The sequence below is a fragment of the Ambystoma mexicanum genome, chromosome 6p (genome assembly GCF_040938575.1).
Source record: "Ambystoma mexicanum isolate Mex_15411 chromosome 6p, UKY_AmexF1_1, whole genome shotgun sequence".
NCBI classification, from domain to species: domain Eukaryota; kingdom Metazoa; phylum Chordata; class Amphibia; order Caudata; family Ambystomatidae; genus Ambystoma; species Ambystoma mexicanum.
In genome coordinates, this window is record NC_090935.1 from 1,216,958,580 (window position 1) to 1,216,975,505 (window position 16,926).

The following is a 16,926-nucleotide window of genomic DNA, read 5'->3' on the forward strand; positions in this document are numbered from 1 at the left end:
AAACTCGTACAATCTGTATTGCACAAATTGATAGCTTCTCAAGCTCCTTAGATGTTCAAAGTTCTCTATCCAGTCCCAGAGGTCTATTCGTTTGCTCAGAGCCCTTTGTACTTCTTCTGAATAGCAGCCATCCCTGGATTTCCAACCTATTTCATGAAACAATTTAGCCATCTGATCAATAGTTGTGCAAACCGAATTCTCCCTAGCCATTTCCTGATGGACAGCTGTTAACAATCCATTACTAGAATCTCAAGTCATTTTTAAGTATAGTGAAGCCCGCTTCTTCAGTACTAATGCCTTTAGGGAAATCAAACCCAGTTCTAGTCTAATAATGGCCATTGGGATACAGGGAGGTAGGCCAAGAATACACCGCCAAAATCTATCTTCATTCACCTGTAACCATTTTAGATCAATCTCCAGAAGGCCTTCCAGCTCGTATATTATGGCCGGAGAGAAAGCTTGTATATACAATTGGTGAGTGCCCCATAGTGTGAAACCACACTGACAGTGAACCTATAGAACAGGGCAGTTAGTTGCGCTGCTCTAATACTACGCGTTTGTTTACAGGCCACGTAGTCACCAGTGACTTCAAAATCAATACCCAGATATCGATATTGGGGAATGTAGGGGATATTCACCAGGCCTACCGTAAGTAGTACACAGGATACTTTCTTCTTCGTGTATCTCCATAACCTTTGTTTTCCCTAATACTTGATACTAAGGCCATTCACCTCTGCATACTCCCACAGTGCAGCCGCTGATCTACGTATCCCACTGATTGTGTAATGAAAGATCACCAGATTGTCCGCGTACGCTAATACGGGACAAGTGGCTTTACCAATTTTAGGGGGGCAGTTGCTTGCTGCAGATATTGCTTCAGGGATGTCATACACATACAGATTGTAGATTAGGGGTGCTGTGACACAGCCTTGTTTTACTCCTCTGTTTGGGCAACGTTAACAGTTGTGTGACCTTCCTGATCTAACTTCAGTTTGACTGAGTTATTTTGATGTAGAAGTCTTAGATAATATAGTAAACCTTCCGGAGAGCCCATTTGTTTCAATTTCCACCATAAGCGGCTTCTAGGGATGGAATCGAAGGCCGCTGTGAAGTCTATATATAAGGCATAAAGTGGAGCAGCCCACCTCTTAGTGCTCTAGATCGTAACATGTCCATAATCATGATGTTATGGGTGGTGGAGTACCCCTGTCTGAACCCACTTTGAAATTTGGACAGTACACCAGAACCCTCTGTCCATAATTGTAGATCTTTTAGCAGAAGTGAGGCAAATATCTTCACCGTGACATCTAACATTGAGAGCAACCTATAGTTGCTAGGGTCGAGTCTATTTCCCTTTTTAAACACAGGGATTAATATTGCTGTTTGCCATGAACGGGGTATTTTACCAGATTTTAGGATCTTCTCAAATAATATTCCCAGCAGGCTGGCCCAGAACTCGGGGTACGATTTCATAACAATGTTGGCCAGTCCATTAGGGCCCGGTGCACATGACGATTTTATCTCTTTAATTTTATTCAGAATAAGTTCATGTGATATAGCTATCGGAGCCACTGGTGGGGGACAGTCCAATACTGTTAGTTTATCGTCCTCTGCATTCCGATTTTCCAGGAATTTTACCCACACTCTAGCTTCAATGGGGTTGGTTAATGCCCCATTCTGAACACCTCCCGCCTCGCCCAGAAGGGACCAGATATTACGTGTCTTTCCTTCACATATGGTCTTCACCAATCTTTGCCAGGCGAATAACTTGTCCGCCCTTCTTTTCGCCTTAATGGCTGCTTTATATCTGTTTTTAATCTCCCTAATTTTTACATAAAATCTCTCCCGCGGGGCCATAGCTTTCTTGGCCTTACGGAGCTCAGCTCTGAGGTTCCTTTTCATGTCTCTGATCGTTTTGTCATAGGGCAATTTTTTCCCCTTAGGTCTTAACATTGACCTCACCGGTGTCGCTGCATGCTTTCCTGCAAAAGCATGGATCCAATCCTATATAGAGTCAATTGACAGCTCATTAAAGTTAGGGAACTTGTTGTAATCTGCCACCCCCAGGACTTCTATGGCGAGTGTTATATTTTTGTCCGACCAAGAAATCCGGTACCCGCTTTGTTGGTTTTTACCATACCTATGCTACTAGGCAAAGACTGCTCTCTGGGAATACTAATCTCACATTTCAAAGCAGCATGATCACTCCATTCATTGGGGATAACTATCATGTCCACCACCTGTTGTTGGATCCCAGGGCATACAAATACATAGTCCAGCGTGCGTATGATGCCCAGGATGATCACTAACTGTTCTGCCGTTAAGCATTTCCATATCCCAGGACTCAAACAAATATTCCCATGCTCCACCCTCAAGATCTTTTTTATTATGGACCATGACTCCCATATCTTTTAATTTAGGGTTCTGCATTGTAAATTCACGCCCTGACATATGATAGTTAAAGTCTCCAACAACAATTATTCCTTTATCACTAGATATAGACAGCCGATTCGCCAGTAAATCCTGGAGAGAGTCTTGTAATTGTTCACTTAGTTTCGCCCCAGGTGGGTTGTATAGGCTCACCAAAAAAACTGAGCCCTTGGGGTCCTTACTGTCAAGAATCACTTCGACTGCTATCATATTGCTTTCAAGGTTGTAGTCAATCTGTCTCGAACCCAAAGTATTAACCACCCCTATAGTCAATCCACCATAAGGCCTGCCTTTTTCACCTCTTTTGGCTGCTGAATGGTGTGACACATAGCCATCTAGTATTAGGAGGTCGATGGCCCATGTCTCTTGTTAGCAGAAGCAACTATATTTGTCAAGTAACTTCGTGGAGCCCACCGATGTTAGGAGATGGGCGAAGCCCCAACAGTTCCAGGATAGTATGGTTAGATCTCATTGTTTAGATAGAATCTCGGGAAGTGCATCTACCAACCATTTTAGCACTTGTTGGACTTCTGATGCATCAACCTTCTTTACCTTTGGTGAGCTTGCACAATCTGCTGTTATCAGAGGAATATCTGCCTCTTCCATCGGGCAGCTCAGGTCAATTTCATTTAGATCGGCGTCCACTTCGACGTCCACGGCTTTTAATTCCTCTTTGTAACTTCTTAGTAATTCAGCTGTAGCCAGGAACTTACAATGTAGCACAGATACTTTAGGGCTTGGGCCTTTCAAGGGTTCCACAAATTGAAAGTCGTCAGATTTAAGGACCCGCAGTTGTGGAGCAGAGTCTAATCTCGTAAAAATTCAGAGCGCGATAGCCATTTGTTGTCCTTGCTCTGATATAAATTCTTGATCAGACATACACGACTTCCTCTCGTCTCCCCTTTATTTTCCATGGTGACAGCTACTACGGTTCCTGGATTTTCCAGCTCTGTAAATTGGTTTAATGCCTTGTCCATATTGGTGGTCTCACTGTTGCACACCCCCTCCTTCTCCACGATCTCTATCTCCTCTTCCAGCTTGTGTTCAACAGCTTGTACGGGCAGCAGCCAGCTGGCGAGATGACCCTCGCTAGCTGCCTTCCTTTTCTTGGCTCTTGCTGATCTTTTCCTGCTCTTTTTTAGTGTGCAATCCCATCACACCCTGCTCAGACGTCGGGTGTATCGTGATACTGGCTCTTTTGCCCTTTCCAGCCCTTCTTGCTAATCTCTTCTGTTTTCTTGAAAAGAATGGATCAGGGCTGCCCACATCCTGGTCAATCTCCAAGTTTTGCTGCTCTTCAGTTTCATTCGCAATGTGGATGGCTTCAGAGAGATTCTCTTCTGCATCTTCTGCGGGTATCAATCTCCCCTTATTTTCCAAGGTAAGTGCATCAGTATTAGCTAGTATTCGTCCTGATATCTTAAGCAACATCTTGAGCGTAAATTGTAAAGATGCAACTGATGCCTGGATCTCCGCTATCTCTGCTGCCCCTGGGTAGGACTTATCCAAGCATTGTATTTCAACTTCGGGGACATCCTCCATTGAGACCATTGCTAGGTTTGGTGAGATTGATAATCTATCCAAACCTCCTTCCGCAGTTGATGCCCCTGGAGGTGTGATTATCAATCTGTCTACCTGTATTCCACTGTTGTTGCTTGGCCTGGATTCGGGGGGGTCATGCTTCTTTGGATATTTAGACATAAATCCAATAATGAATTGTTATCAATGTCTTCAAAATTTAACGAGTTTAGGGGGTTAGTTTCACAGTGAGTATGTATGCCTTCCTCGATAGTGGTGCAGTTTATTTCACAAGGTGGGTTTAGTGGGAAAAATTCGGTAATCACACCTTGATTTGCAGTAGAGGTTTTCTTTGCTTTCTTTTTAGACCTAGTTTTTTCCATTTCACCCTCCTTGTTAACAAGGCTCTGGTTTGTTGTTGTCACTTTGGTATTTCTTAGATTATATGTGGTTTGATTCCGTTCTTTTCCTAATTGCAATGGACCAACCAAGTGGTAGTCCCATTACGGTAAGCCCATACAATTTCCTGGGCGCTTCGTCTCCTGCAGGCTGTCAATCTCAACAGACTGAGTTCAGTTCCCAAAGCTCGCTTTACCGAAACCCGTTTCCACTCCACATCAGGATCAAAGGCACAGGGCCCGCAGTCTCCTGATGGTATTGTGGCAACTTCTGATTCCGTAACTGTGTAAATTTGGTCCTTCTATGTGTCAGGTACCCCCTGCTTAGGTTCACAATTTACTCTGCAGTCCTGCACAAGGGAATCTCAGAGTCTCCCCGACTTTTCAGCAGGGTCACCCGTTGTTCACTTGGTGTAGTCCCAATAACCACTGATAGGGCTGGGCAGAACAAAAATGAAATGAGCCGTCCTGGATGACACTTAAGATATTCACTTACACCCCCCGTGTAGGTAAGTTTCACACTCGCGCCCACCTCTTGTCACTAAGTCACAAGAGGAGGAGGCAATGGGGGGAACTAAGGAGGGGTGATAAGGGGAAGGCAAGAGGGAGAGATTGAGGCGGAAGGAGGGAAGGAGAGGGAGAGGTAGAAATAGGCCTCTGTTGGTAATGCAATGTCCAAAGTACTGCTCAAAGTCGAGTTCCGTTCCCTGTTTCCCTGGCTGCTTCCAGGTCGCTGCGGTTCTATACACAAACCTAAGCAGCAGAGCCCAGGAGCCAGCCCTTACCTCTCTCTTCGAGGTCCACACCTAACTGCGTTTCTCGCGGTCTCAACTTTCCCCTTCCTCTAGCTCACAGACTTTGCTCTCCCGCTGAGCCTCAGGGCCTCCGAGCCTACGGAGCTATTCCCTGCTCCTTGGCCCAAAGCACACGATATAGCCGAAGTATCGGGAAGGTGAAAACGCCGAGTCTCGCTCTGCTGTCTCTTGTCTCTCGTCCCAGGCTGTGGGGGGCTGAGGAAAGGACCTTACGCAAAGCACGCAAGACGCAGGTCGTCAAGCCGCACTGTTCAAATCGTATCAGATCGTAACAGCCGCTTCCGACAACCGAACCTCATGTCATTAATAGTACCACCTTCTGTCACCCGCACAGCTTGCATTGTAGGAAAGTACGTTTTTTGATACAGGTACAGGGGTGGTCTGGCCTACAGGGAACTCTGGAGATTTCCCAGTAGGCCGCTGCACCGTGGGCATCTTTTGTGTTGGCACTCTAGTATTCGGTTCCCCTTTTCCATGCACACCACTCTTTCCTTCTATCTCTCCTCATAACCAACATCTTTTTGTGGTTTGGAACTTCTTTTTAATTCCTGTAGTAATAAATATGCTTTAAAATTATGTATTTGGACAAATCGTTTGGAAATGTTCTTTTGGGAGAACCCTTAAAGACCTACTTGGAGAGGGTTGGTTTGCTCTCACGGTGGTAAAGTGGGGCCACTTTGAAAAACATTTCCAAGACCAGCTTTGGTTCGCTGCCCAGGTATACAAAGTCCTCAGTCTATCGTCAGCAGGATCAGAACCCGAACCCTCTGATCAGAAGACTCACTGCCACCACTGCAAACCCACTTTGACCGCTACCCGTGGCCTATCACTGTGACGACCCTGTGAAACCAGCCCTACTGTGACAAGACCACACAGACCAAGAAGAATACAAACCCATGACTACATACTCAACCCGAGAAGATGGAGTAATGAGGCTCAAGCCTCAGTATCCATAAATCACAGCTGATGGATACAAATCTATCAGCAAGAAGAAGTGCGTCAGCAGTGGTAGCCTGCATGAAGAGAACATCCCTCCTGCATGCTATCCCAGGGCGCCCTCCCGATCTGGAAATAACATGCCGCAATGAACACTCGGCAATGCCAGTGAGAGTTCCAATGACATCGACCATGAACTGACAGTAGGTTTCAATTTCAAGGAAGAAGGTAAGTTCAGAAGCCGTGCCCCCCAAATGAGAAATATGTTCCTTTAGGTGTGCAGTGAACTCCCCCACAACCCGGGTTGCGAGGAACGCATGCTGTTACGAAGGGCTTTCTCTTGCAGGACAGTATCACTTCAGCCTTAGTTTGATGTCAGCGGGGTCATAGCCATAGACCTTTTCAAGGGTCCTTCCATTCTGCTTGTTTTTTGACCATGCGTCAGTCTTGTTACGCCACATTGGAAGCTATTTGCAATCGCTTCCTGTGCCTGCTATATTCACTGTCACAGCATTTTGCAAGACTTGAAGCCATGTCGAAGAAACATACGTACCTTTTCGTTGAGGGTGCCAAGATATCCCAGTTTTGTTGCGGTGAAGACCCATATTTCTATTACGTCGATGGTATTAGGTAATGCGTTATATTTCAATGCTCCTTAAAATCCAAATTCGGCAGTGTTTATCTGGGGCTTAGAGTAGGTGTGTTGTCGATCAGCATGACTAGCCTGTTGCAGTGTTCGGCAGAATTATGTGTTAGGCTCCCCTGTTTCTAGGACTCGAGGGTGATGGCATATTGTTTAACCACAAAATGTTGTTGCATGTAACCATAACATTTGACAAAAGTCACAAACATTAGCACAGATCATAATCACACTGCAACATTACATACTCGACACTGATCGCTTTCACTTGGGTAGAAAGTAGGAAGTGTTCACAGAAGAAACCTTACCCTCCAAAACGGGGAGTCAACAAGCAGCAAAATGTTATGATGTTTTGAAGTTTGTATTCTCTCAGTTTACGTTGATTTGTTTAAGTAAAATATTGTTTGAAAGTCTTTTAAATGATTTTTGAAAATGGTACTCCATGCATGGCATGACAATGGATAAATGAAAGGGCTTTAAAAAAAAAAAAAGGTTTAATTAGGCTTACCCTAGTTAAAATAGCTATATTTTTAATAAGATGTAGTTGGCATTTCACTTTATATTCAAAGTTCTCTCAATTTCGGTAACTATTTCTGATACTTTTTTCTGTACGCTGATGGTAACAAAATGTTCCGGCTTTGATGGTGGTTCCAGACTGTCCAGCTGGGACTGTAACAAGGTAGTTGGCATAAAATGTCCTTGCCGCTCCTTCAGCCGCATTGAAAGGACTTCTTTGGAACCATCTAAATGCACAAACAGTGCCTTCTCTGCTGGTAACTCTGTCTTTCTCTGTGGCTGGTCACGTTCCGCGAGGATGGTGGACTTGCCATGCTGTAACACATTTCTATACATTTTCTTTAAAGCCGAACAAGCCAGAACCATACTTTGACCTCCGGATTCTTCCCTATAAAAGAAACATTGAAAATGTGTTTAACATCAAGGCCAAATGCAAATGTCAAGGATGTCAGTTGACTGAAGGCCTTTTATTAAACTGTACATAAAGAATTGAGGAAGTAAATCGTTTCAAACAGCAGTATCCAATCAGTGTGTTGTTGGCAAAATTGGAATATCGTAGAAGAAAAAGCATGACCCAACGATGAAAGGACACGTTTTCTTCAAGCACTGCATGGGTTAGATTGAGGAAGCGGCATGTAGAGTACGAAAATGGACACAATATGGGGAATCCATAGGACTGAAGGGAGGAAGGAGTCGTCCAAGCGACAACCATCTTCATTAAAGGTAGTACAGGCTATAATGGTAATCTGATGAGTGGAGGGAGGCTTGTTTTAGGTGGAGGCATGCCTCTGGATCCAGCTGTGGGCATCTGCGGCTAATTAACCTTTAGGCGTTTCTAATAGAGCATATAATATTGCAGCATATAGAAAGATTTCCTGAATAGATTATTTAAATGGTATGCAGCAATTCCATCAGGATCTTGTACAGACGACTCCTGAAAGGTAAAGCACAATGAGTCCAATAGTATAGAACAGAAGCGTCGCTAGGGGGTGCGGAAAAGAAACTCACATGATGGAGGTTAAGATGCAGATGAACCTCTCCATTTCACAGACAAATGGATTCTGAAAACATAGTTGGATAACGAGAGGCAACTTCTGGTCTGTTAGCCCACTTGGTTTGCGGTCTGGGAAGAGGAGTCAGGGATGCTGACTCCCCGTAAAAGCCTGCAAAACTGCTGGATCAAAACTTGGTGTAGAATGTGGCTTCATTAGACTGATGGGGAGTTGCGGGTGTGGTTTTGCAGTTCATATATATTTATATATATAAAAAAATCACACAGCTTATAGTTTGAGCGTACAGTTGATTTTAAACAAAGTGAACAAGTAACATGGGAAACAGGTACAAAACTATGACAGTTAATAATGCTGCATTCTAAGGGCAATTACCATCTACAAATGGCCCGAGGGCAGGGTTATTATTGATATTAGAACCTTACATTCAATGGAGGTCATTTTTTAACACATGCAAATTGTGTGCGGGGGACCGCCAACATTAGCACTTACATACTGCAAATCCGTTAAGATCCCTTCTGGTGTATTAGAGGTGTGGGGCTCATTGATGGTTTAGAAACCAATATTCATCCCTAGGCCACTGGTGCCCCGGAAGTTGATTCATCACAGAGCTGGCATTGAACCACGTCTCAGTAATAGCGAGGATATCAATGTCAATTTCTTCAAGAGGAGGCAGATTTCAGCAGATTTTAGTGCTGGAGAGATGCGGTCACTGGGCTTCAGGCCAAGGATAAATCTTGCAGTCCTATTCTGGATTAGCTGGAGGGGTCGTAGAGAGGACGAGCATAGATTAAGGAAGAGGCTATTGTCTCGGGAGGATAGCTCAGGGGCAACACTCTCGCTTTGGAAGCAAGACGACATGGAGCAATACAGGTTTGAGCCCCAGATCCGCGCTTAGAAACCTCTGGGTATTAAGAATGTTATATATAACCTATCATATCATATTGCAGTAAGCCTAGAGAGAACCAGAGCTCTACAGACATTTAGCTTGTAGGGGAAAGTGAGGAAAGGAAGAATTCCTTTGAGGAGGTGGGGTTGAAAGTGGGATTTCTTGGCAAGGTCCTTATTGTGATGGATCAAGGATAGAGGAGTCGAAGATGACTCCAAGGTTTCTGGCTTCAGATGAAGGAGAAGGGGGAGAGCCCATAGAAGATGACCAGAGTGAGGGACAGCAAGAGGGAGCAGGAGTCCCAATAGGAAGGATCTCAGTCTTGCTGGCATTGAGGCAGAGATCATTGGAAGCACACCAGGACCGGATGGCAGATAGACAGTCAGGGATGATAAATGAAGTGAGAAGAGGATCAGAGGGAAGTTTGAAGAAGAGTTGTGTGTCATCTGTATAACACTGGAAGTTTGGGGAGAAGGTGGAAATGGGGTGTGCAAGCGGGGCAAGATAGTTGTTGAAGAGGCAAGGAGATAGGTTAGAGCCTTGGGGAACGCCGCAGGTAGAGATGGAGCTGGGAGAGGAGAAAGAGCCCAGAATGACCTGGGGCTGACACAGCCCACTATATAAGTTGTGTATCAGGTTATTTTATTCACTGAAATCTTGTCAATACAGCACTTTTAATTCTTCCTTACATACCACTTACACAGGTTATTTATGGCAGCACCCCGATAAATCGTGGAGCTCACTGGTGACAGCCTGGCATGTAGCAGCTTGCAAATCCACTCTTTTCAGTAATCGACACAGTTCCTTAAAGAAGCAACTGGGATGAGTCCTGGTCTGTTTAATCTTTTTAACTCTCTCCTCTGTTAATGATTCTATCAAGACAATACTTTGAGTAATGTAAAAGGGAATTTGTTTTTTGTTCACTTTGTTCAACTGCATGCATTTTGTAGGTACATTGTTATTATCATGAACATGCTTTTCACTTTGCTTTAGGACACAGGAAGTATTGTGTAAAATGTAAAATGAAAATTGTCTTAAACAAGGGCTGCATTTCTGCTTAATTGGCTTTAATAGAGGCAGCACAGTTGCAGCAGCATGACCATTTCATACTTGGTTTTCTTTTCATCACAGAAGCACACCAATTGCATATCTAGGCATGTGGGCTGAACTTTAATTCCCTTTCTGAAGCAAGTATAATGGATACAGGTAGAAGCAGTGCTGTATATATTTTCAGTGGCACAGATTGTACCTTTAACTCTCAACAGGACTTCTATATATTCAAGCAAAGAAGCCTAATTTATCAACAGAGCTGCTATACTGTACGCATGTCATGGCACAATCCCAAATATTCACAGCAGGGCTGATTGCATCATGCTCACATTTCTTAGCAAGACTGCTATGTTTTGGGACAGTACCTGAATTTCTTAACAGAGCTGCTGTTAAGAAAGCACAAACATGTGTTGGCATTTACTGCAGCGTGCTAAAGTACAGATCAAGAACAGTGTCTGAGCTCTTCCCACCAACCTCCGACAGTGTGGGAAGATGGCATTGCTGTACATACTTCAATACCTTCTGCTCAGTGTTGCGCTTTTCAAAACGTCTGCTTTTCCCATGTTCGATTACTGAGTCCCACTGCCAAAATTCTAACACATTTGAAAGCCTCATTATGAATCTCCAGACTAATGTAGGATAGTCCAAACACGCTTAGAGCTTTTGACAAGCCATTTATGTCAAGCAAGCCTCACATGGAGCTGCCAGTGCCCTAACCCTATGTGCTTTTCAGTGTCAACAGCCTGTTGGGAAAGGCAGCTCAGTGTGTCAATAACCCTGCTACAGAGATTATTGTGTAACCTGTTAGTTCAGATCCTGTTAATAGGTGAGTTAACAAGTCTGCATCAGAGCTGTGCATTTAAGATGCAGGTAATATTCACTAAGGCCCAACAACTAAGGTTCCTGTCTGAGCCAGTAGCCTCCAGCCAGCATCGGAAGCTTTACAGGAGCCCTCCGACATCACTGCGCGCTACTGGAGCAGCATCCCAGCATCTGGACCTCTAGGTAAGCCTTGCTGGATTTGTAGCATCGGCTGCATTTATAAATGCAAATATCACCCAAATCGAACAGATCGCACAACCACTCTTTTTATATAAACATAGTGGAAACCCATCAATCTGTGTTGCGCACATATGCACCTGAAGGTGCTTGCTGGTGTGTAGCCCCCCCTCAGGCAATGTGGCCCCGGAAAGCAGCATTTGTTTCTACATCCTTTGAAAATGGCAGCCGTTTATTCTCACTGAGTAGCAACCCATCAGCTGAAGCTGCTGTAACTCGATTGGCTGCCCACACCTTTTACAGCCAATCCAAATCACTGGCAGGCTGAAGCCAACCCCTCTCACTAAGGCCTGACAACTAAGGCTCATGTCTGAGCCTGTCAGAATGTGGAGGAGTGGCAGAAAACCACTGCTTGTCCATCACGCTATCCTCCCTTCCCTGCCGACACCATCACACTGATTTTTGTCGCCCCCACAAGCAAGTTGATTCATGTACTGGACCATCTCTACGATACATAAGCAAGGCGACTCACATATCTCCTCCTGTAAGCATCCTAGCTACTCTCCGCCACCATCGCACCAATCAATGACCCTGCCAACCACAGCTTGATGCTCGACACACTCGAACATTGGTGCTCTACATTTTAACGGTCTGCATGCCCCGCCTTATTCGAATCGTGATGTCTCCTCCTCATCCCTGCATATGTCTCCAGGCCCCTTGGCCTCGTTCAAACTTAATTGGATTTATTATTTGTTTAGAAGGCCCCTTGGCCTTACTCAAATCTAAGTGTGCTTTTAATATGTTTAGCAGGTCCTTTGGTCGTACTCAAATCTAGGTGTGTTTTAACATGTTTAGCAGGCCCCTTGGCATTACTCAAATCTAAGTGTGTTTTTGACTAGTTCTGTAGGCCTTTGGCGCTATCCAATCTAGTAGTGCTCTTTATATGTTTTGCAGGCCCTGGCTACCTGGCACTCAACAGCCAACACCTGACCTAAGACCACATACAACACCTGACCTAAGACCACATACAATGACCAGCCCCATTCCTGATCGCACGCACCAAGCCACCAGTGCCCATGTCCCTACAGACGGCCTTAACAACTACTGGCCATATGCCACCACCAAATCCAAACACGTACTCTCCCTGAAAATGGCACTTGTGTTCTCAAACTCATATGACATCCCACCATCTTCCTTCCCAATGCATGGTCAATCCTCATTTCTACCTTCCAGCAAACCACTGGACATAAGACGACCCTAAACTCTAAGATACCATGGCCCCTTCTGTATAGGAACATCTAGCATCCTGCCCCCGGACTAAGGCACGGCTATGGCAAACTACCACAAACCAGCTAACTATGCTACTACTAGTAACAATCGCCTAATTTCTCGCCTAACCTCCAGCCAACAACCCCCACCAACTACCACTCCATCCATCAATCCATCGCCTGGAGAAATGAACAACTTAATTTGAGAACTAAAACCCCCTCAATGACTAGAAGTGAACACACCCTGAAGAGAACGAGCTCACCACCTAGCCTATACAATCACACATTAGTGCCAGATCCCTCCTAGCTCATGCCCTTGACATTGCTGACCTCATCATCTCCAACAACCCGGACTTCCTAGCAATTTCAGAAACTTGACTGCACCCAGCTGTTAGCCCTGCCCTGTCCCTAGCCATCCCTGATGGATATACTATCTTCAGGAAAGACAGAGTGGTATATAAAGAAGGTGGAGTAGCTGTCATCGCCAAAAACAACCTCCTTTTCAGAGCAATTCCCAACCAAGCTATCCCCTCGGGAGAACTTCTCACTCACAATGTCCCTACTTGCTACATCCATTCTCACCATCCACCTAATCTACAGACCTCCAGGCCCACTGCGCTCTTTCGAGGAAGACATTGCACAACTCCTGTCTACCAACACCAAGCCCTCCTCAAAAACCATAATTTTGGGGGATTTCAACTTGGGTCTTAACGACCCCACAGATTCCCAGGCACTCGCCCTTGCAAACAATATTGAAGCGCAAGGCTTTCTCCATCGACTATCCAACCCTACGCATGACAAATGCTGTAAGCTTGACTTGCTAGCAGACTGTAATTGTCACACCAAAATTCTAGCCAACAACCCATGCCCATGGTCAGACCACAATTTCATTCTTTTCTCTATCAACGACATAACCCAGCCGAACATCCTGCCTCAACCTATCCTGGCTGTACCATCATGAAACTCATGAAACATCACGCCTGACAACATACTTCCCCTATACTACCTCTAACAACCTACCCTCACACCAACACTAATCCCACTGACATGGTTGTGCTCTAAACCCCAACTTTCCTTGATGCCATCAATAAAATTGCCCCTCTGGGCAACCATACATCTAAACCAATTGCCCACCTAAATTCTTGGTACACCTCTAGCCTCAAAACCCTACGAACTGCAAAAAGAATTGCTGAAAGTGCCTGAAAAAAAAAACACCCTGACCGGCCTGTCTTGGCCCTCTTCCTGCTCCCACCTGCGAGGCTAAAAACCTTGGGGTCATCTTCGACTCCACACTCTCCTTCTCTCCTCACATCTCTGACGTCTCTAGGAAGTCTCACTACCGGCTGCACCGCCTTACAGGTTTCTTCCTTTCCTCTGCTTCCCCCAGAAGCTCACTGTCTCCAGAGCTCGGGTTCTCTCTAGGCTGGACTACTGCAACAGCCTCCTTCTAAATCTGCCTGCTTCTACTCTCCACCCTCTGCAACTTATCCAGAACAGGCAGGACTGCGAGACATGTCCTTGGCCTCAAGCCCAGGGATCGCATCTCTCCAGGACTAAAATCTCTGCAGTGGCTGCGAGGATTAAGTTCAAAACCCTCTGCATTGTCCACAAGGCCTTCTGGGGCCTGGGGCCTCAATACCTTCAACTCTCTCTTCCTAAATATCTTCCTTCTCGAGCTCTTCGCTCATATGCCTCCAACTCCCTCAGGGTGAGTGGCTTCACCAAGCAATGAGTTGGTGGTAGATCTCTTTCCTCAGCTGGGGCCTCCCTCTGGAACAGCCGCCCGGCCTCTCTGAATTTTGAGGAGAACCATCTCTGGTTCCGGAAGCACCTCAAAAAAACCTTCCTCTTTGCTTCTGCTTTCTCTCCTCCTCTCCACTGCTGAATTTCTGACTGAAACTGTACTGGTTACCTGGCCACCCTCTGATCTCAGGCCAGGTCCCTTCCCCCACCAGTTACACATCTGCACTGCCTCTCTGGTAACCCCCGGACTTGGGGACTGTTTTCTGTATCCCTACAGCCCCCCACCAGCACTTGACACCTCCTGATGTCTGCACTTACCTTGCACTTGCCACCAGCTGGCCATACTTCACTGATTGTTATTTATTCTATTACCCCATGTACTGCACTGTCCCCTTCCCACCTCCCACTCTGAAATTTTCCTCTTCCCCCTTCCCTTGCACTTGCACAATCTGAATGACACTCGGCCTAGTAGGATCGTTGGCTCTGTCTTCCATCTGTTACGCCTCATTTGACGTGTCGCGCCTTGAAACACTTGTGTATAGGCGTGTTATAAATGCCATATCATATCACATGAATAAATAGCATTTCAACACTCTGGCCGTAGAATACAAGCCATTCTTTAATCAAAAGGCAACTCATACAATGAAAGAATCACACAAGCAAACTCGGGCATGGGAGAGCTCTTCACAATACTACGTGAACTCTAATGTCCCAGCCCCTGCACAAGACCACTGTAACAAAGATCTACTCTGGTGCAAGAACATTCAAAAAGGCCTCCTTGGCAACATTTCCTTACTCCAAAATAAAATCAACACTAAGAAATCCAAATTAGCCTCAACTATCTGGACCTCTGACATGCAACCTACACCTTCCAGTCCCATGCCTAGATTCAAATTCACCCCTGTAACCATCATTGAAACCACCAAAATCATCAATGGCCTGAAACCTTGCAGATGCCAAGGTGACATCTACCCAACCTTTCTCATTAAAGACTGTGTTGAAGAGCTTAACCCCTTCATCACAGCCTTGATCAACAACTCATTCTCCTCTAGCAATGTCCCAGAAAATCTTAAAGAAGCATGGGTAGTCCCACTTCTCAAAAAACCTACACTGGACCCCAATGTCCACACCAACTATCGCCCCATCACAACAGTACCCTTCCTTCTGAAAATACTTGACAGAGTGGGTTATGTGCAAATTCAAATATACCTGGAAACGCACAACCACCTTGGACTCCGACAATCAGGTCTCCGCCCCGGTCACGGAACGGAAACCGCCCTCTTGGACCTTAAAATCCAAATGGATGAGAGCAAAGACAAGGGCAATGTGGTTATACTCCTTTACTTGAGCTCCCAGCAGCCTTTGACTTGGTAAATCACAATATACTCTGCCAACACTGCCCACTTCTCGGCCAATGCCATAAAGTGGATCAAATCCTTCTTATCCAACTGCACCATGAGAGTATTTTCAACTACTGTGGCTACCCGCCCTGCCCCAGTAACGTGTGGAGTGCCCAAGGTTCCTATGTCTCACCAACACTACAACATGTTCACCAAGCCGCTTTTCGACCTCTTAGACAAACTGGGGCCACGTACACTATGCAGATGATACCCAAATACTCCTACGCATCACCGGCAACTACAAAACCGACTCCAACGTCCTGAGCGAGTTTTACCCAACCATCCAATCCTGGACGGCGCAACACGAGTTATGCCTTAATGACGAGAAAACTGAACTACTCCTCATTAGCAGTCAATCTCGGCTAAATAACCTTTCCGACTCCTATAAATCCTTCACCATTGACAGCAACATTATCACTACAGCAAAAGAGGTAAAAACCGTAGGAGTTTTTCTTGACTCGTCGCTGTCCCATACAAGGCAAGTTAACGCAATTGCGTCGGCAGCGGCTTACACCACCAAACTGATCAATGCCAGCAGACCTTTTCTAACCACCAACAACTGCATCACCCTCGCTAGAGATCTCATACTATGGAGGATTGATTATTGTAATTCCCTCTTTGCAGGATCTAACTCCTGAAACATTAACAAATTACAAATCATCCCGAACAATGCTCTAAGAGTGGCACTCAACATTCCAAAAAAAGATCATACCATCAGCTCAACGAAATATCCACTGGCTCCCGGTCCGGGAATGCATCACATTCAAAACATTATTTCTAACACACACATGTCTATCAGACACTGCCCCAATCTATCTAGCTAGACAAATCTCTGCATATTCTTTTGCCTTGCTATCCCTCGATACAGACACCAAAAAGCGGGAGGTTTCAGCTTCCCTGTGATTGCAACCAAACAACGGAATTCAATGTCCTTAGCGCTGAGATCAGATCCCTACCTCTGGTCTTTCTGCAAAGGCCTCAAAACCTGGCTCTTCTGCCAAGACAACTAGAAGAACAATAACCTTATACAGACCGACATACTAGAAATCCTCCTGTACGCCCATCGATCCTTATCTACTATGTCTAACTTTCATGTATTTTACTCTACAACTGCTCACATATGATGTAACCTAATGCAAACTGTAACAACTGTAAACAAATGCAACATGTAACTACTGTAACTGCCACTGCTAGGTAACCAGCGCCTAGATGCCCCCGGGTTGGGTGCGCTCAACAAATGTCAAAATAAATCAATTAAATTAAATACATTTCAATTGTAACAGAGTTGACTTAACTTTCAGTTTATCAAAAGGG

At 45.2% G+C, this 16,926-nt stretch overlaps 1 protein-coding gene across 4 annotated transcripts in view; it reads right to left on the reverse strand.

Moving 5' to 3' along the window:
• Positions 1-7,212: 7,212 nt before the first annotated feature.
• Positions 7,213-16,926, reverse strand: part of IDNK (IDNK gluconokinase) — a 261,636-nt gene continuing 251,922 nt past the window's right edge. For all 4 annotated transcript variants that reach the window (XM_069625880.1, XM_069625879.1, XM_069625878.1 and 1 more), the window contains one exon: positions 7,213-7,641. In XM_069625880.1, coding sequence (XP_069481981.1) covers positions 7,290-7,641 — 352 coding nt within the window. In that variant the 3' untranslated portion in view covers positions 7,213-7,289. The remainder of the gene's footprint in view (positions 7,642-16,926) is intronic.